Source organism: Nycticebus coucang, chromosome 16, assembly GCF_027406575.1.
Source record: "Nycticebus coucang isolate mNycCou1 chromosome 16, mNycCou1.pri, whole genome shotgun sequence".
Lineage (NCBI taxonomy): Eukaryota > Metazoa > Chordata > Mammalia > Primates > Lorisidae > Nycticebus > Nycticebus coucang.
In genome coordinates, this window is record NC_069795.1 from 71,617,903 (window position 1) to 71,639,110 (window position 21,208).

Here is a 21,208-nt window from a genome sequence, read left to right on the forward strand (position 1 = left end):
AGCATGATCTACAGCAAGAGCTCAAAAAGAGTTCGGCCAGGTGTGGTGTCTCACACCTGTAATCCTAGCAATCTGGGAGGTCGAGACAGGTGGATTGTTTGAGCTGAGGAGTTCCAGACCAGCTTAAGCAAAAGTGAGACCTTGTCTCTACTAAAAATAGAAAAAACAAACAAAAAACTAGACAAGCACCTGTAGTCCCAGCTACTTGGGAGGCTGAGACAAGAGGATCCTTTGAGCCCAAGAGTTTGAGGTTGCTGTGAGCTGTGATGCCACAGCGCTGTACCCAGAGTGATAAGAGTGAGACTCTGTCTCAAGAAAAAAAGTTCTGTTGCAAGAATGGTGGGTACTTCATACTTTTACTGCTAATTTCCAAATGCATAATCTGGTGAAAGTCAATGTACACATACCTATCAAGAGACCTCATTGGTCAATCAAACTGGGCCAGAGTCAGGTGGCTTGAGTTTATATCACCAGGGTAGGCAGAATCCTAAATTGGCTTCTCAAGATGTCCCACCCTAATCTCTCAGACTAGGAATATGAGAGTTAATGTTTGTGATTATGTTACATGACCTGGAGACAGAGCTTTGCAGATGTAATTAAAATTTATAATCAATGCTGAATGATGGTTGGGTTCAGGAAGAGATAGAAGAGGAAAATGCTAATTTTTTCAAACATAACAACAATGAAGACACAAGTTACCAAAAGCAGTCCTGAGAGGAAAATTTATCGCACTAGATGCCTATATTCAAAAAACATACGGAGCACATCAACAAACTCACAAACCATCTTATGGAATTGGAAAAAGAAGAACAATTTAATCCTAAACCCAGCAGAAGAAAAGAAATGACCAAAATTAAATCAGAGAGTAATGAAATTAAAAACAAACAAAAAAATCATTCAGAAATTAACAAAAAGTTGTTTGTTTTTTTAAATAGATAAACCTTTGGCCACACTAACTAGAAACATAAAAGTAAAATCTCTAGTAACCGTGATTAGAAATGAAAAAGGGGAAATAACAACAGATTTCACTGAGATACAAGAGATTATCTCTGGATACTACAAGAAATTCTATGACCAGAAATTTGACAATGTGGAGGAAATGGATCAATACTTGGAATCACACCCTCTCCCTAGACTTAACCAAGAATAACTAGATCTCCCGAACAGACCAATTTCAAGCACTGAGACCAAAGAAACATTAATGCCTGGTCCTGGGTGGTGCCTGTAGCTCAGTGGGTAGGTCCCCAGCCACACACACTAAGGGTGGCAAGTTTGAGCCCAGCCTGGACCTGCTAAACAACAATGACAACTACAACAAAAAAATAGCTGGGTGTTATGGCGGGCACCTATAGTCCCAGCTACTTGGGAGGCTGAGGCAAGCGAATCACTTAAGCCCAAGAACTGGAGGTTGCTGTGAGCTGTGATGCCATGGCACTCTACTGAGGATGACATAGTGAGATTTTGTCTCTCTCTCTCACACACACACACACACACACACACACAAATGCCCTGGTCCAGATGGCTTCCCACCAGAATTCTATCAAACTTTCAAAGAAGAGCTTATGCTCATACTGCAGAAACTATTCCAAAAAATTGAGAAGTAATGAATCTTCCCCAACACATTCTACAAAACAAACATCACCCTGATACCAAAATCAGGAAAAGACCCAATAAAAAGGAGAACTTCAGACCAATTTCACTAATAAATATAGATGCAAAAATTCTCAGTAAAATCCTAGCCAATAGATTACAGCTTCTCATTAAAAAAGTCATACATCACAATGAAGTAAGTTTCATCCCAGGGATACAAGGCTAGTTTAACACCTGCAAGTCCATAAACCTAATTCACCATTCAACAGAAGTAAAAACAAAGACCATATGATCTTGTCAGTAGATGCAGAAATAGCAGTTGATAAAATTTACCATCTTTTTCTAATTAGAACACTGAATAGGCACAGGTGGCACATTTCTTAAACAGATTGAAGTCATCTACCACAAACCCACAGCTAATATTATATTGAATGGAGTAATACTGAAAGCTTGTCCAGTTAGAACTGGAACCAGACAAGGTTGTCCTCCATCACCACTACTATTCAACGCAGTGCTGGAAATTCTAGGTAATACAAATCAGGCAAGAGAATGAAATAAAGGGCATCCAAATGGGGGCAGAGGTCAAACTCTCTCTTTTTGTTGACAATATGATCTTATACTTAGAGAATTCCCAAGACTCAACCATAAGACTCCTGGAAGTGATAAAAAAAAAATACAGTAATGTCTCAGGATATCAAATCAATGTCCACAAATTGGTAGCCTCTGTATATGCCAATTACAGCCAAGATGAGAAGGTAATCGACAAAATTCCTTTCACAGTAGTGTCAAAGAAAATGAAATACCTAGGAATATACCTAATGAAGAGGTGAAGAACCTCTATAAAGAAAATTATGAAACCCTAAGAAAAGAAATAGCAGAAGATATTAACAAATGGAATAACGTACCATATTCGTGGCTGGGAAGAATCAACATTGTTAAAATGTCCATACTTCCCAAAGCATCTACAGATTCAATGCAATCCCCATGAAAATACCGTCATCATACTTTTAAGATTTGGAAAAAATAATTCTTTGTTTTGTATGAAAGCAGAAAAAATCCCATATAGCCAAGGCAATTCTTAGTAATAAAAACAAAGCCAGAGGCATCAGTCTATCAGACTTTAGGTTGTACTACAAGGCCATAGTGATCAAAACAGCATGGTATTGGCACATCTGGAACGAAATAAAAAACCAAGAAATGAAACTCAGATATTACAGCCACCTAATCTTTGAGAAGCCAAACAAGAACACACACTGGGGGAAAGAATCCCTATTCAATAAATGGTGCTGGGAGAACTGGATATCCACGTGTAAAAGACTGAAACTGGACCGGCACCTTTCTCCACTCACTAAAACCGATTCAAGATGGATAACAGATCTAAATCTAAGGCATGAAACAATAAAAATCCTCAAAGACCCAAATGTGGGAAAAACACTTGAAGTTATTGGATTGAGGAAAGACTTTATGAAGAAGACTTCAGTGGCAATTGCAACAACAAAAATAAACAAATGGGACTTAATTAAATTGAATAGCTTCTGTACAGGTAAGGAGACAACAACCAAACAGACAACCATCAGAATGGGAAAAGATATTTGCATACTATGAATCAGACAAAAGCTTCATAACTAAGATCCACACAGAACTCATTAATCAACATAAAAAAGCCAACAATCCTTTGTATCAATGGGCAAGAGAGAGGAATAGAACCTTCTCTAAAGAAGACAGATGAATGGCTAACATAGGAAAAATGCTCATCGTGCCTAATTATCAGAGAAATGCAAATTAAAACCACTCTATCACCTAACTCCAGTGACAATGGCCCACATCACAATATCTCAAAGCTACAGACGCTTTGGATGTGCAGAGAGGGCAATACTTTTACACTGTTCATGGGACTGCAAACTAATACAACCTTTTTGGAAGGAAGTAGGGAGAATCCTCAAAGAACTAAATTAGACCTCCCATTTGATTCTGCAATCTCATTGCTGGGCATCTACCCAGAAGAAAAAATATCATTTTATCATAAGGACATTTGCACTAGACTGTTTATCACAGCTCAATTTACAATTGCTAAACTGCAGAAAAAAACTAAATGCCCACCAATCCAGGAATGGATTAACAAGCTGTGGTATATGTATACTATGGAATACTATTCATCCACTAAAAAAGATGGAGACTATACATCAGTGGTTCTCAACCTGTGGGTTGAGACCCACAGGAACTGTATAAAAGGGTTGCAGCATTAGGAAGGTTGAGAACCACTGTTATACATCTTTTCTATTAATTTGAATGAAGGTGGAACACTCTTCTTAGTAAAGCATCACAAGAATGGAGAAGAATCCAATATACTCAATTCTGACATAGTGGGGGGTGGTGGAATGGAGGAGCAGAGAAAGGGAAGGAGGAAGGGCAGGGGTAGGGGTCATGGTGTGTGACACATCTCTTGCGGGCAGGACACAACATGAGGGACTTTACCTAACAAATCCAGTCAGTGTAACCTGGTTCTCTGTATGCCCAATGAATTTAAAAAAAAAAAAAAAGTTATGGATTGGCACCTGTAGCTCAGTGGTTAAGGGTGCTGGCCACATACACCTGGGGTGGTGGGTTTGAACCTGGCCCAGGCCTGCTAAACAACAAAAAAATAGCTGGGTATTTTGGTGGGTGCCTGTAGTCTCAGCTACTTGGGAGGCTGAGGCAAGAGAATCATTTAAGCCCAAGAATTAAGAGGTTGCTGTGAGCTATGACACCACAGCACTCAACCGAAGGTGACATAGTGAGACTCTCTCCACCTGCATTTCTGATCCACAGAGCAGGGACGTAATAAGATATTAAGCTACTAACTTTGTGATAGTTTGTGAAGCAGCAATAGAACACTAACATAAATAATCATTCTGTATTAGTGTTTCCTTGCAATGACCAAATCCTGTGATTACAGTAGGATTTTTACCAACTCATTTACTATCATGTAAGCCCTCCTGCTTTTCCCTTTCCTGAATTTCTGTTTTCCTTTTCAGTGTCTATGGAAATACTATCCAAGAAAGGATTCTACCTGAAATAAGTTTTTATATTCAAAAATAAATTAAGATACTAAAAAAAAAAAAAAAACCTTCTTTCGACAGTGTCCAGCTCATAATACCACCCTTTTACAATCAACCCATATCCTGAATCAAGGACCAGAGATCAAACAATAAATAAGAAATTATTATAATCAACCCACAAAGATAAATCAGATAATTAAACTCATCAGTGACCAAAGAGGTCCACATCCTTGCCAATAAATTTGTAAAAATAAAAAAAGTACAATACAAATAAAATCAGATTTTTTTTTTTTTTTTTGTAGAGACAGAGTCTCACCGTACCGCCCTCAGGTAGAGTGCCGTGGCATCACACGGCTCACAGCAACCTCTAACTCTTGGGCTTACGAGATTCTCTTGCCTCAGCCTCCCGAGCAGCTGGGACTACAGGCGCCCGCCACAACGCCCGGCTATTTTTTGCTGCAGTTTGGCCGGGGCTGGGTTTGAACCCGCCACCCTCGGCATATGGGGCCAGCGCCCTACCACTGAGCCACAGGCGCTGCCCATAAAATCAGATTTTGAAAGTGCAAATCTCTAATGAGAACTTACTGTCTCAACATAGAAAACAGTTAAATAATTACATACACTGAGTCAGAAAATTATTTTAATAGTTACAAAACTTTTTTTTTATAGAATCAGTATAAAATAGCAGTTGATTTCTCCACAATTATCAGAATTATTTATATTTGAGGTCTTGGCTAAGTGAGGCTGAAATCAACAAAAGGTCTTGGACTGTTGGCTCAGAAATCATCCTAGGAAGCCTGCCCTGTTGATATCTGTCATGCTTAGCTCTTATGAGATGACCCGGTCCTTTAAATAAAAAGTATCTTTCTTTTTTTTATTCATTCTTTGGAGGCTTGAAGTGAATTCGGCAGCGTTCATTAAACACCTATAATATTTAAAAAGAAATAAAAGTCACTGAGTCAACCTGTAATAAAGCAGGCCTGGAACTAAATTCAGTAAGATATTACCATTTTTGTCCCAAATCACCAGATCTAGAAAACAGAAGAGTTTCCTTAACAGTTCAAACTGAATTATCAGGTGCTAAGTACATAAACGGTCTTAATGTCCATTTACAAGACAATTTTAATATAGCAAAACCTCTATATGTTGACCACCCAAGGGACTATAACTAACTAGTCAAAATACAGAAGTGGTCATCATAAGGAACTAGGCCCACTGTACTAATATGTACATGTGATGCATGTCCAGTCTATGAAAATTAGGTCAACTTAAGGAGGTGATCAATGTAGGGAGTGGTCAGCTATCGAGGTTCTACTGTATTTTTAATAAAATTAAATTATTTAAGGAAAAACCATTAAGAGAGATGGGTGGCACCTGTGGCTCAGTGAGTAGGGTGCTGGTCTCAAAGATCCAGGGTGGTGGGTTCAAACCCGGCCCCGGCCAAACTGCAACAAAAAATAGCTGGGCGTTGTGGCGGGCACCTGTAGTCCCTGCTACTAGGGAGGCTGAGGCAAGAGAATCACCTAAGACCAAGAGCTGGAGGTAGCTGTGAGCTATAACGCCACAGCACTCTAAGGAGGGCGACAAAGCGAGACTGTCTCTAAAAAAAAAAAAAGAAAGAAAAACCATTAAGAGCCAGTTAATTTAGTAATTATCTGGATATAATTTGATAATTAGATAAAAATATCTAAAATAAGTTAAAGGTAAAGATTTTTACTGTACTTTTTTATAGAATTGTTTTATTAATTAAATATTTGTTGTAGGCTCAGTGCCTGTAGCTCAAGCAGCTAAGGCGCCAGCCACATATACCAAAGCTGGCAGGTTCAAATCTAGCCCATGCCTACCAAACAACAATGACAATTACAACCAAAAAATAGCTGGGCATTGTGGAAGGCACCTGTAGTCCCATCTACTTGGGAGGCTGAGGCAAGAGAACTGCTTAAGCCCAGGAGTTGGGAGGTTGCTGTGAGCTGTGATGCCACAGCATTCTACCTAGGGTGACAGCTTGAGGCTCTGTCTAAAAAAAAAAAAAAAAAAAAAAAAAATTTGTCGTACTTTCTAAATGTGTGCCAGGTCCTTCTCACAAGTAGTTATACTTGCCAGATGGACCAATTTTTTGCTCAACTGTATGAATTCATAGTTTTTTTGTTGTTGTTGTTCTACTTACCTTTTCTAAAAATCTAAATAAAAAATAATCATAAATGTTTAAAGAACACTGAGTAACTAAATGTTTCTCAACATGGAACTGTGTTAAAGAAAAAATTGTATGATGATTTAATACCTACGTAAGCTTAAAAAAAGAATAAGGAAGCTCTTTATGTTCTGCTTTGAAAAGATCTCCAACATATAATAAAGGAAAAAAACAAAGTGTGGACAACACAGTTCTATTTGTGTAATGAAGGCAGAATAATAAATACATACATAAAATTAGAAATACCTATATCCTTTCAGAGATAAGAGAAAGGAAGGAGATAGCTGAAGGAGAGGGATAAGAGGCAGAAATTTTACTATATATCCTTTAATATAAAAAAATTTTTGAAACACATGTCAATTTTTAATGTCCAATTTAAAATATTCTAAAATCAAAAAGAATTTCTTCTCAGAATTTATTTTTTTAATAAAGGTATAAATCATTTTAAAATCATCAATGTTGACTGCTATTAACTATCAAAAAAACTACATATAAAGGGAGCTTCTAAGATACCAGCATTAGAGTTCTTAAACTGGTTTAAGTTCTAAATATTCTGATACCTGAATATTCATTTTAATAACATTCTTTAAATTCTACATAGTACATATTCTTTGTTATGTGTACACATATCTCACAATTAAAAGAGGTATGTGTACACATACCATATCTCTTTTAATGTAGAAATTATATAGATTTTTTTCCAGCACTTTGGTCATTTCACTCCAGTTTCCAGTCCTGATACTTCCCTGAAATTCCTAATGCTCAGACCAGAGGAAGCCTCAGCCTTTGATACACTAGTTGGGATGATACATACCACCTGGCTGAGCAGCTCCAGATCCTTTTCCTAAATGATTTCCTATATGCCTTTGCTGGTCTATTACATCACAGCTGAATTTCCTTCTTCTTAAAACAACAGGGGGCCTTCATTTTCAGTTGAGTGGATAGAGCATATTTTCTTTAAAACTATTATCAAATGGCTGGGTGCGGTGGCTCACTCCTGTAATCCCAGCACTTGAGAGGCCAAGATGGGTGGATGGCTTGAGCTGACAAGTTGGAGACCAGGCTGAGCCAAGCAAGACCCCATCTCTAAAAAAAAAAAAAATAGCTGGGCATTGTGGTGGGCGCCTATACTCCCAGCTACTTGGGAGGCAAAGGCAAGAGAATCACTTAAGCCCAAGAGTTTGAGGTTGCTGTGAGCTGTGATGCCATAGCACTCTACCATATGTCATAACCTCCACACTTGGTTATTCAAACCAGATATTCATTTGAACCTCTCCTTCATCCACTCTCGAGAGTAAATATTACTTCTCCAGAGAATATAAATGGACAAATACCACCATAATCTTTCAAGTAGCAAACACCTTATCAAATTGGTGGAAAGGGTAAGAATAAGAAATCTTGGTAAAGAGGATAAGATAAAGAAATGTGATAAAGCGAAAAAAAAAATCAATTTTGCAATTTATATCAGCAAGTTGATACACTCATTCCACTTTTGGTACAGTTAAACTTTCTTTTAAAAGCATATAGCTTTAAACTCTATTTTATTAAATTCAAAAAAGAGAAACAATTTTCAGTTCATCTTTTCAGATTTAACAGATTTTGTTTTTAGAAATCTTTTAGATTAGGGGGCGGCACCTGTGGCTTAAAGGAGTAGGGCACTGGCCCCATATGCCGGAGGTGGTGGTTTCAAACCCAGCCCCGGCCAAAAATTGCAGAAATCTTTTAGATTAGGAGTTATAGAGAGGGTAAATGAATCCACTTTTATAAAAAACTAAATCAGAGTTTTGTGATTTTTGACTATATGTAAATTCCTGATATCTGGTTCCCCCAGTCTGGGTCCTAATCAGAACTATGTAGTGGTAATAAAGAGCATGTGAATCTATTAGCAATAAAAAGCCTATCAGATACCAGGAAAGCTATGTACACTAAAATATTTCATGATCAGAGTCATTAGAAGGCAAGCAACTGCAGAGCTAATGATATGAAAATTTATAAAAAATAACTGAGTTCAAAAGGCTAATTTTAACAACTGAGCTCCTTGAAGGTTCTGAGGTAAGCAGAATAACTCTACACATCAAATATGCCTGTAATGAGTAGTGAGGGGGCAAAGGAATGTCTCTAATTCTCAATTCTGTTATGACGGCAAGTCATACAATTCTACCATATATGCTATAAAGCTTTTTTTTTTTAAGATATAAGGTCTTACTTTGTCACCCAGGCTGGAGTGCAATGGCATAATCATAGTTCACTGCAGCCTTGAATTCATAGACTCAAGGAATCCTCCCACCTCAGTCTCCTGATTAGTTTAGCTAGGACTAGAGACACAAGCCACACCAGGCTCTGCTAATTTTTTTAAAGACAGAGTCTCACTATGTTGCACCAGCTGGTCTCAAACCCCTGGCCTCAAGTGATCCTCCTGTCTTGGCCTCCTAGTGCTTGTAATTACAGGTATAAGCCACTGTGCCTGGCTAATTTTTAGAAGATGGCTTTATTTAGACACTAAATGCAATCCCCCAATAAAAGGTGAAAAATCCTCAGTTGTAAATGTAAATGAATGATCTCTACTCTCCTAAGCTCCTTCGAGCTTCATGGTGCTCTTTACTCTCCTTCCCTTGGTTTCCCCTGGCTAGTTTGGCTTTCCTGCTATTTATACTTCTTTCTAAGAACCAACATTGTTTTATACCTTCCAGCTCCTGTCATTTACAACTTCTTCAACATTCAATTCTGACTGCATCCATTTCAACTGCAAAAAAGAAAAAAAAAATTAAAGTTATGAAGTTTAAAGAACTAAAACCATACTCTATTCTGTTTTCCCAACAAACTCTGCTGCTGCTGTTGTATCTTTATCTGTTAATGGTAGACTTTTGAACCTCCTTTGACATAACTCACTCTCCTTGTATCTAATCAACTGTTAGTCTTCTGTAACAATGGTTCTCAAGCTTTGCTGCATATTATAATCACCTTAAAAATTAAAAAAAATTTCAATACCAAAAAATTTTCCAATTTCAAAAAATTTCAGGACATACAAATGAATAATAAACATATAAAATAAAAGGTCAATTCTTCTTAGAAAAGGCATTAAGAAAAGCTCAATCTTACTCGGTATAAAGAAATGCAAATTAAGCTATAATATGACAAAATGAAAAATACTTAGAAGTCTGATAAAACCTACCATTAGTGAAAGTGTGGGAAAAGATATACACATTCTTAGTAAGAGTATAAATTGTTACAAGTTGTATGGAGGGCAATTTGGCAAGATTCAACAAAAATGTACATTTACAATGTCCTTAAACCCAACAATTCTAGTTCTAGAAATTAATTATATAACTACAGACTTGCAAAGATTAGCACAGAGGAATAAAAAGAAGGACAAGGAAGTGGAAACATGATTTAGATAGAGAAATAAGAAAAAAGAATCAGGCAGAAAAACAGGGATAAGGACTACACAAGGCCCAAGTGATCTAGAAAGGCATGATCCCATGGCTTGACCATATAACCAGAGGTGTGAGGCTAAAAATGATGTCTTCACAACCTTCTTTGTAACTGCCAACCTAATTACTCCACAAGAAAAGTAGCCAATTTTCCACTGCTAGGGCCAGACGGCAGGACCCATAATACTCCCAGTTATATCTGGTCAGAGGACTGGAAAAAATCTAGCTAGTTCCAGGAAGAGGGCTTAAATGCTCAGGAACATGAGGAAAATAAAGTATGAACTACAGGTTAAGGCAGCAGAAAGTTTAAAACCAGGATGTTTTCCTCAGGCCAGTGTCAAAAAACAGACCAAATTTGGGAACAAAATGCCAAGAGAGTCTGAAAAGATCTGGGCAACCATGAGTCTGAAACCTTGGCCAAAGATGATGACCAAGTAGGAGCATAGCTTGGGCAGGAGATTTGAGAAATGTGCATGCAACACTAATAAGAATGGAACTTGGTACTGATCCAATGGCTCCTTTGCAAACTCCCTTCCTAGATTCAGAACTGGCACCAAAGCACAGGTAGGTACAATAGCTGGAACTGTGGAAGGAAGGAAAGGACTGCACTTCTGATAACTGGTCCTTTATTGGAAAGTAAAAACAAGCCTAAAGCAGCCCACCAAAGAAAGAAACCTCAATTTGACATATTAATCAGCCATACAGACAAAAACCATTGAAGTTTCACTGCTCTGTTGAAGTGTGTACTCACTGCCAAAGAAACATCAACTTTAGCTGGACAGCAGGATGACATGTCACCAAGATAGCCTTCATAACAGCTCTCTAGTATTCAAAGGGATGTCATGTAGATAAAGGTTTAGACTCATCCTGTGTCACTACAGCATGTAATGTATACATTACAGAAGGCAGATTTCTGCAATATATACATATATAAAAAAATCTTTGAACAATTAGAACCATCCAAAAAGAGAAGACATTGGCTTGACGCCTGTAGCACAGTGGTTACGGCACCAGCCACATACAACGAGGGTAGTGGGTTCGAACCTGGCCCAGGCCAGCTAAAGCAATGACAACTGCAACAAAAAACAGTTTGGCATTGTGGCAGGCTCTTGTAGTCCTAGATGCTTGGGAGGCTGAGGCAAGAGAATTGCTTAAGCCCAAGAGTTCAAGGTTGCTGTGAGCTGTGACACTATAACACTCTACCAAGGGCAACATAAGGGACTCTGTCTCAAAAAAAAAAAAAAAGAGAGAAGACATTGAGTCCCCCCCCTCACAACACCTGCTCTTAACAATGGTTAAAACTTTTTTAGTACAAGTTCACAAGTTCGTCAATGACATCAATAAAGTGTCACCTCTAAAATGTTTTTTTTTTTTGTAGAGACAGAGTCTCACTTTACTGCCCTCGGTAGAGTGCCATGACGTCACAGGACTCACAGCAACCTCCAGCTGTTGGGCTTCTGCGATTCTCCTACCTCAGCCTCCCGAGCAGCTGGGACTACAGGCGCCGGCCACAACACCCAGCCATTTTTGGCTGGGGGTGGGTTTGAACCCGCCACCCTGGGTATACGGGGCCGGCACCCTACTCACTGAGCCACAGGCACCACCCTAAAATGGTTGTTTTTAAGGTGCTGGGTCTTCAACAGGTAAATTTCCTCTCAAAGGTCACAACAGTTATAGAGTTCCAGCAAGGAAGGTGCTTTTTTTTGAGGTAGAAATTCAGGGAAAAACTGAAGATTTTTAGACTTGCATCTCTGTATCTAAATAAAGTGTGCTCACTAAACTCACTGAAATTTGACTATCAGTCACAACTTAATGTAAAGAAACTGACTGAATTCAGGGTCAGAAGAAATGGCTTAAAGCCCGAGTTCTACCACTTATTAGCTCATGAGTTTGGGGATGTCAGTTAGTATCTGAGTCTCAGTTTCCTCATTCAGAAAATGAAGAGGTAGAGCTGAAACATCTCTTAAGAGCTCTCTCTGTGATTCCATAACCTTCATAGCAAACTAAAAATAAAAAAAGAAATTTCACATTTCCTTATTTGCTTACATATGACTCATGGTTACTTCCTAACTCTATAAATTAAATTAGAAGAGTAGAAAGCACACCTCATTTAACTCTGATTGGCTTCTAAACCCCTCCTTGGTCATTCTGGTGATTTTCTCTGGGCTCTAAAAGTATAGGGGTGGATGTGAGGGTTCAGCAAATTGTGTGACACAATCACACCAAAACACTCAGTAGTTTAGAATTTTGAACTTTGTCCCTCACTAACAAGAGTCACTCTATTCTAACTTAATTTGCAAACAGTAATTTTTTTTCAGTTTCTAGTTTAACAGCCTTGCCCTATAGTTTCCTGTTAATAGCTTTAAAAGTCTGTTGAAATCTAAAATCACCTAGACTTCAGCCAGCTGTCCATAGGTCTTCATGAACAGAGAGAGCAGAGTAAGGTGAGCATTATCACACAGACTCACTGTGTGAGGGATCCCCACTGCCTGATGAAAAAGCAGCAAAGAGACACCTGGAATCAATAGGATGACTTAGAAAGTGTAGCAGCCTGGTCTGTGCACCTGTATATAGAGGCTTTTCTTTTCTTTTCTAGTACAGGATTTTAAGAGATGGCAACATCTCCTTTTCATGTTTGCCTATATCCAGTAATCAAAAGGCAAACTTTATGACTGCTCTGTATAAAAAGGATGACTCCATTCTGCAAGGATCTGAAAGTCAACTATTGTGCCATCTTAAAATATGAACGTGATTTTACTAATTGCACAGTGGTCAGGTAAAAAAAAGCCCGTTTTAGGATGTAACTAATGAATTTAGGAGTAAAGTGGTACAACGTATCCAATACACTCTCAAAATGCTTCAGAGGAAAAAAATACGTTTATATGTGTAGGTGTATGTGGAGGACAGGGAGCAGGAGGGAGGGAAGAGAAAAGTAGGTAGGAGCTACTGAACTGTGAGGTAAGTCAGACAATATAAACAATAAGTGAACACAGGTAAAGGGTACATGGGAGTTCTTTGTACTGTTATTTTCTGTAAATTATGTGTAAATAAAACAAAAAGTTCCCTCAAAGAGTCCTCTCAAAAAAAAAAAAAGACAGCAATGCATTTCCATATAATAAAATATGCTGTTTATTTCAGCTGTTTCATTAACATGTCACACACAAGGGCTATAAAGAAACAGTTCTGCTATATTAACTATATTCTGAGGTTTCCATTCTGTCTACATTAGAGTCATCTTGGGAAAATGAGGCTTCTTCTGACACATCCCTGGATGAGTACTTGATGTTTTCTTCAAAGTGAAAACATAGCAGGGGTGGGAAATGAAATGGAAAAAAAATGCATCCAAAAAAGGCCAAAGACCCACAGCAACTTCTATATAGCAGGGAAATAAATTATAATGATGTACTCATGTATCTGATTATATTTAAATAGTACTATACTTTTATGGATGAAGAGAATAATATACTAAAGCTAAATACTCTGTATTATATTTCAGCAAATTTCTGCAGAATGAAACCAGAAGTAAATATTTTCAAACTATAACTACATTAAGAAATGTTTCTTCTCCACTCAGCGCTTGTGGCTCGAGTGGCTAAGATGCCAGCCACATACACCTGAGCTGGCAGGTTCGAATCCAGCCCGGGCCCACCAAACAATAATGACGGCTGCAACCAAAAAATAGCCGGGAGTTATGGCAGGCGCTTGTAGTCCCAGCTACCTGGGAGGCGGAGGCAGGAGACTCACTTGAGCCCAGGAGTTGGAGGTTGCTGTGAGCTATGATGCCACAGCATTCTACCCAGGGGGAGAGCATGAGGCTCTGTCTCAAAAAAAAAAAGAAATGTTTCTTCTCAAGGTAAGTGTCAAAAGGTAGATACTGCACAGATGTGATTTCCTTAGAATTTCTGATGTGGCATTGTTCTATACTGAGCCTTAATGGAAACAAAGTAAAATCATATACTTATTGTAGCTAAAGCTGCATTTGCTTAGGAAGCGCACATTAATTTACCAATACCTTAATGCAGTAAAATAAGGCCCATTGAAAATAAAGCACTAATCTCCTCATTATCTTTTTTTCAATAACCGTATCTTATCCAAATTTTTCATATTAGAAACAGCTTTTAAAGGGCATCGCCTGTGGCTCAAGGAGTAGGGTGCCGGCCCCATATTCAAGAGGTGGTGGGTTCAAACCTGGCCCTGGTCATAAAAACCCCCTGCAAAATAAATAAATAAATAAATAAATAAATAAATAAAAACAGCTTTTATTTTGGGTACAACTGGAAAAACTTTGCCTGAGAAATGTTAACTCTGTTCAACTTACCTTTGTCTGCTCTTTTCTAAGTTGCTTTAATAACGTTAAATCGTCCAAATTCTTTTCTCTCTCTTCTCGGAGGGTTTTTACTACTGCTGAGGTCTGGGCTATACAATTTTTTATGACTCTGTCCCTACTGGCATGAGCTGCCATCAACTAAAAGAACAAAGGGAGGAAAAGGGGGAGGGGAACATCAATTTATCACATTTTACTGTTTTTTAAAAAACATTTTGATACGAGAGAAATTTAATACTTTCTAAAACAGTGCTAAAACAATTCCAGAACTGAATTCATGGAACAGAAGACTGTATGAATCAGCTATATCATCTAAAAATAGATAGAAGGAAGCAACTCTGAGGGTGGCAGGTATGAGGCTCCAGGCTGTCTCCTTCCTCAATATGCTCCCAGCACTTCCTGCTCCTTTCCCGGCATTCCCCTGCTGGGCTTTTCATTTCAGCCTTCCCTTACCCCAATCTCTGTATTTATTCCATCCATATGTTCCTCTATCCTACATACACCTGCTCACACCTCTGAGCCACTCACTGCTCTCCTTCCTCTCTTTTTTGGTCCTTTCATAATTTTTTCAATCTCTTGGTGTCAAGAAGTGAAAGAAATTGTAAACTAAGCTATGTAGAGAAACCTATGTAGGACAAAGCCCTGTTCAAAATAAGTATTGATAAAGGAAACTTACATATGAAGCACAGATCAGCGGTTGCATCTGCTGTGTGTACTGATTTGAAAGTTGACAGAACAACTCTTTAATAACCTCCATCTTAATGGAAGAAAGCTAACAAAAACAATTCTTTACTATTTTCTGTCTTGGTTCACAGGGTTGGATAGTAATGATTCAAACACACTCCATGATCACAGCCAAGTTTTGATTATACTCCCAAATTTTGCATTTGTAAAGCCCTGTTTCAAGTTCATAGACTTTTTATTGTCCAGCATGGATTCTTTTTTTTCTTTGGGAGGGACAGAGTCTCAAGCTGTCACCCTGGGTAGAGTGCTGTTGCAACACAGCTCACAGCAACCTCCAACGCTTGGGCTTAAGTGATTCTCTTGCCTCAGACTCCCAAGTAGCTGGGACTACAGATGCCAGCCACAACGCCCAGCTATTTTTTGGTTGTAGTTGTCATTGTTGTTTGGCAGGCCTGGGCTGGATTCAAACCTGACACCTTCGGTGAATGTGACTGGTGCCCTACACGCTGAGCTATAGGCGCCAAGCCTGTTCAGCATTGATTTTTATGTTTATCTTGGGAATAAACAATGTAAAGCTAGAAAAATTTCAGACTGAAGGGTACATGCTCTGAAAAGGGAATCTCATTGCAATTATTTTACTTTTACCATGAGTATACTTTTGAGATTTGGAATTTCTAAAATCAGTGCTTCATAGTAACTTTACTGATCAACTCCTATGAAGAAGTGTTATCATTAGAAAATGCAAATACTCCTTCAGCTATAAAAGAAAGCTGGGTCAGGGACTAAGTCCGGGTGACTAATAAGGAACTTGGACATTTCACAGAGTTCTACTTCTTGACTGAGACAATATTCGATGTTAGTTATTGGCATGGGTAGATATCTGCTGCAGGCCCGATCCCCAGTGCAAAGCTACCTTATAAACTATCCTTTACATGACATACATGTTGCTAAATCCCTCTAGGGCACAGATGCACACAAAGAAAAACCCAAACGCATACACAAGGATATCTAAAACAGAGCAGTCCCAAATTTATCCTGATTCAACAAAGGGATTAAGACATTAGAGTAGCAACAGCATTTACATGCAAAACACTTAGTACAATAAGCACTTTATGGGCGGCGCCTGTGGCTCAGTGAGTAGGGCGCTGGCCCCATATGCCGAGGGTGGCGGGTTCAAACCCAGCCCCGGCCAAACTGCAACAAAAAAAAAATAGCCGGGCGTTGTGGCTGGCGCCTGTAGTCCCAGCTGCTCGGGAGGCTGAGGCAAGAGAATCGCGTAAGCCCAAGAGTTAGAGGTTGCTGTGAGCCGTGTGACGCCACGGCACTCTACCAAGGGCGGTACAGTGAGACTCTGTCTCTACAAAAACAAAAACAAACAAAACAAAACAAAAAAAAAAAATAAGCACTTTATATTAATTCACTTAATCCCCTAACAACCCTATGAACTAGGTACTATTATTACACTATTTTATAAATAAGGAAGCTGTGGCAGAGGTCATGTAGTGACCAGAACATGTTCAAGGTCATCCAGCTAGGAAGTAACAGAGGTGGAGTTTATTCTAGATCTGAAATGGAGGTTGTTAATCACTATACTATAAACCTCTAGATTGATAGGAAGATTATAAACTGAAACAACTGAATAGATTATAGAGATTATATGGTTAGTAAGGTGAGAAGGGACTATCACTAACATGACCATAAATTCTAGTTCTTTAAACAGTGGCACTTAAAGAAACTAAGTGAACTATCAAACAACATAATAGTAAATTAGGACTTATACTCATACTACCTACTCCCAATGCTGGATTTTATTCAATAAAGTGCACAATCTCACAATTTTCTCAAGCCACGATACTTATCTGATCATTCAGTAAAATAACATATATACTTTAATACAAAGCAGGACAAAAATATCAGTAGTTTATGTCCCAAATTTTATTAATGTAAATAATCTTACCTAAAATGAATTTGAGAAATGCACTTTTGGTTTTAAATGTTTTCTTTATTTGACAATGAAGGCATATAAAGTAACCCTGTGATAGAGCCTAAAACAAGAATCATTTGAACTTTCAAGTTAATAAAAGGATATAGGTAAATAAATTATAAAAAATTTTAACTGCATCATTATTTCCTTTTGCTTTTGTAAATTAAAGAGAAATAAAGGGAGGCAATAAAAAAATATATACTTGAGAAACCAAAGCTTCAGAAAAGGACACTATCTGTGGCTTGCCTTCTCTCCCAATTGCCAAATGCTATTCTCATTCCTGATGAGAAAAGGGGGAAGAAAAGAAGATCGATCGATCTATCTATCCATCTAAAAGGTGTGATGGGTTTTAATTCTCCCATATATCAGCTGTCTGGCTTTTTAGGGTTGATTTACTCAAAGTTCTTCCTCTTGTTACTGTTACACTTTACTATTTTACTCCCCTCTTCATTCCTTTTGTGCAGGTCTCCTTAAGTTAAAGGGTGAAAATGCAGAAGCTAAAAAATGGCAGCTCCCATTCTTTTAGAACCATCCCTTCACAGATTTGTTCATAATTACGATCATATATTTTCTTTAGTTTGTAGAAACCAGATCAAAATTTATATACGCAGGTTACTACAAAGGTTTTGAGACAAACTGTTATTATCCATTATTTCTATTCCAAGAAACAAGTGGAAGCATCCTTTCTGATTGACCCATGCAAGTTTCAGCTTGCTCAGCTTATTGGTGTTGCTGGGACTTAGTCTTAATTTCTTTCCATCTGCATGGATTTTATGTTTCTTCGTATTTGTGTATCTCAAAACTTTCATAATGACCCATGTATACACCCTCAGATGTGGGCAAGGAAACATGAAGATGTCATTCTTTTATTCACAGTTTAGTTACGTGATTATAGATTTCTTATTCTGTCTGCAAAGAAAGGCATAAAAAGAAGTGAAAGAAGATTCAAAAGATACACTTACAGACTCATAAAGTTGTTTACAGGTTTGGCTGGCATCAATTTTCCCTGCAAAGGAAGCTGTTGGAACCGTAGTGTTTAATTCATGTACTATTCTGTCATCAATTGTCCTCATCACCTTGAGTAATTCCTATGTATATTTAAAATAAAAGAATATAACCTGAATGGAAAGTTAAGTAATAAAAAATAAGTATTTAAGCAAAAAATAAAGCTCTTTGATATTTTTATAACTCTTTAAGTTAGAAGTGGGGAAACCAAGGTAAAGTACAACCATAGAAAATCTTTATTATGTAAGGATGATAGGTAGGTTAAGTAATAGAAATTATAACAGTGGGCACCAAATCTGGTCAACTGTGTTTATCTTGAGGGTTAAGACTGTCTTACTTATATTTAATCTATTTGTTGTTATGGTGCTTACTAAACAGCACATGCTCTTTCCATCTCCAACTTACAGTCAACAGAGTTTTACTGAACTTGTTTACCACAGATTCTCCATCACAATGCAGCAAAAAAAATACCGTCTTTGGCTTTTAGCCTTTTCGTTTTTTGTAGTCAAGTATTATTTTTGAAATAAAAATAGGTTAAACAAAACATGCTGCTAGAGAAGAAATCAAAACTCTTCATGGCCTCCATATTCACAGAACAAGTTGGAATTAGTTTTACCCTTAGTGACCCTGGATACTCTCTCCCTTAAAAAGCTTTCAACTCTTAAAAACCAACCAAAAGAAAAATGATACCAAAAGGGCAGGGAACTTAGCCTGGTGACAATGACCACCCAGCATAGCCTCTCCTCCCCACATTCTAATGAGCACACTCCTTCTCACTGGTCACTAGAGAACGGTGAGCATCACCTACATTCTGTCTTCAGATGTTTCTAGCAGTACACTCTTCTTTTTCTTGTTTCTCAAATTTATAAAAAACCCAAATATCAACAACCAAAAAACCATGATTACTGAAAAACCAAAGAAAACAGAATTACAAAATACTAGGAATATACTTATTAAAAACATCCAAGACAAAAGTCAATATTAATATGTGTATGTATTAAAAGCAATTGCTTGATTCTGTCTCCCTCAACATATGTACCATCCTACTTCTTTAAACTTTGACAAACTTAAATCCCTGACTGAAACTAGCTCCTTCATTTCTTTCCACATCCATTTGTTAAAATAAACTTTTATTGGGATTGAAGCATTACCTTCATTTTAGAAAAATTTGTAAAGAAAATAAAATCATCCATAGTTAACCACTGTCAATATTTTAACATGTCTCTTTGGTCTTTTTTCCCTATTATCAATGAATATTTTTAATAAAATGGAGATACTATGTAACATTTTAAAGTCCTGCTTTATGACATTATACGATGAGCATTTTGCCCTTGTTACTAAAAATGCCTTCTGGACGTTTATAATAGTTGCATAAATATTCTCTCCTATGGAAATGCTAAAACTTACCTGCCCAATTTTCCATTAAGGAACATTGGTTTCCAATGATAATAGTCCATTCAATCTAAACCTGTAGCCTAAATTTTTTCTATTGTTCCATTAATCTTCAGTGAATTTAGTAGCCTTTTCTACATCTCAAAGAGAAATGGCTTGTGGAAAGTCTATAATTGAGACTAATAAAACACAGATAAACATCAGGTGTAAAACCTAGTTCTTCGCACTTTAAAAATATTCCTAGTCTGGGCAGTGCCTGTGGCCCACTGGGTATACTGAGGGTGGTAGGTTCTAACCCAGCCCCAGCCAAACTGCAACAAAATATAGCTGGGAGTTGTGGCAGGTGCCTGTAGTCCCAGCTACACAGGAGGCTAAGGCAAGAGAACTGCCTATGCCCAAGAGGTGGAGGTTGCTGTGAGCGGTGACACCATAGCACTCTACCATCTCTAAAAAAAAAATGGGTGGCGCCTGTGGCTCAAAGGAGTAGGCGCCGGCCCCATATGCCGGAGGTGGCGGGTTCAAACCCAGCTCTGGCCAAAAACTGCAAAAAAAACCAAACAAACAAAAAAAATTCCTAGTCTAAAAAATTCATGTGAGCAATCACTCATGTGGATGTGCAATTTGATAAAATATATTAATCTTAACAATAAAATCATTCATGTGTTAAAATAAAATAAAACCACATTCTTTATCTCATTTCATCTTCCTGTATCTTTCTTTTTTGTTGATGGTATCCTCTGTAAACTGGAATTCTTAGGGGATAATACCACAATATTCACAAAGCAACCACAATTTTAAGTAGTGTGCTATATACAGTGTAACATAATGTATGTAAAATGGTTTTAAATTCCAAACAAATGACAGTAGCACCATTTAGGGAGTAAAAAAAATAGGTAAATTAAAGCTGGGAAGGGTAGTGGGGAGAGAATAAAGAGGGGATGACTAATGGACACAAAAATACAGTTAGAAGGAGTAAGATCCAGTGTTTGGTAGCACAGCAGGGCAACTATACTCAATATTTATCGTCTATTTCAAAATAACAGAGGAATTGGAATGTTCTGAACACAAGGAAATGGTAGTGCCTGAGATGAGGGATATCCTAATTACCCTCATTTGTTGATTACACATTCTCAGTGGTTCTCAACCTTCCTAATGCCGTGGCCCTTTAATACAGTTCCTGTGGGTTCAGACCCACAGGTTAAGAACCACTGCATTAGATGCTTGTACCAAAACAGCACATGTACCTCATAAATATGTACAATATATTTAACTATATGAACCTAAACAACTAAAATTAACTAAAAAAAATTAACTAAAAATGGGTAGGTAGAAGATAGGGACCCACCCTGCCAACTTTACCTCCTACAACTTGCCTTAAGAAAAAAAAAAAAAAAAACAGTCCTAGCCAGGCGCCGTGGCACATGCCTGTAATCCCAGCACTTGGGAGGCTGAACCAGCCTGAGCCAAAGTGAGACCCCGTCTCTAAAAATATCCAGGTGTTGCGGCTGGCACATACAGTCCCAGCTACTTGGGAGGCTGAGGCAATAGAATCACTTGAGCCAAAGAGTT

General features: G+C 37.9%; 1 protein-coding gene across 7 annotated transcripts in view; it reads right to left on the bottom strand.

The window, feature by feature from the left end:
• Positions 1–5,246: 5,246 nt before the first annotated feature.
• The window catches only part of MIX23 (mitochondrial matrix import factor 23), a 29,661-nt gene continuing 13,699 nt past the window's right edge, over positions 5,247–21,208 (bottom strand). For 4 of the 7 annotated variants that reach the window (XM_053565325.1, XM_053565331.1, XM_053565330.1 and 1 more), the window contains 4 exons: positions 18,205–18,330; positions 14,569–14,715; positions 9,503–9,562; positions 5,834–6,228 (listed from right to left, as the gene is read on the bottom strand). In XM_053565325.1, coding sequence (XP_053421300.1) covers positions 6,148–6,228; positions 9,503–9,562; positions 14,569–14,715; positions 18,205–18,330 — 414 coding nt within the window. In that variant the 3' untranslated portion in view covers positions 5,834–6,147. Of the gene's footprint in view, positions 5,554–5,833; positions 6,229–9,502; positions 9,563–14,568; positions 14,716–18,204; positions 18,361–21,208 lie in introns of those variants that run through there. The other 3 variants (XM_053565327.1, XM_053565329.1, XM_053565332.1) reach the window with 3 other exon arrangements.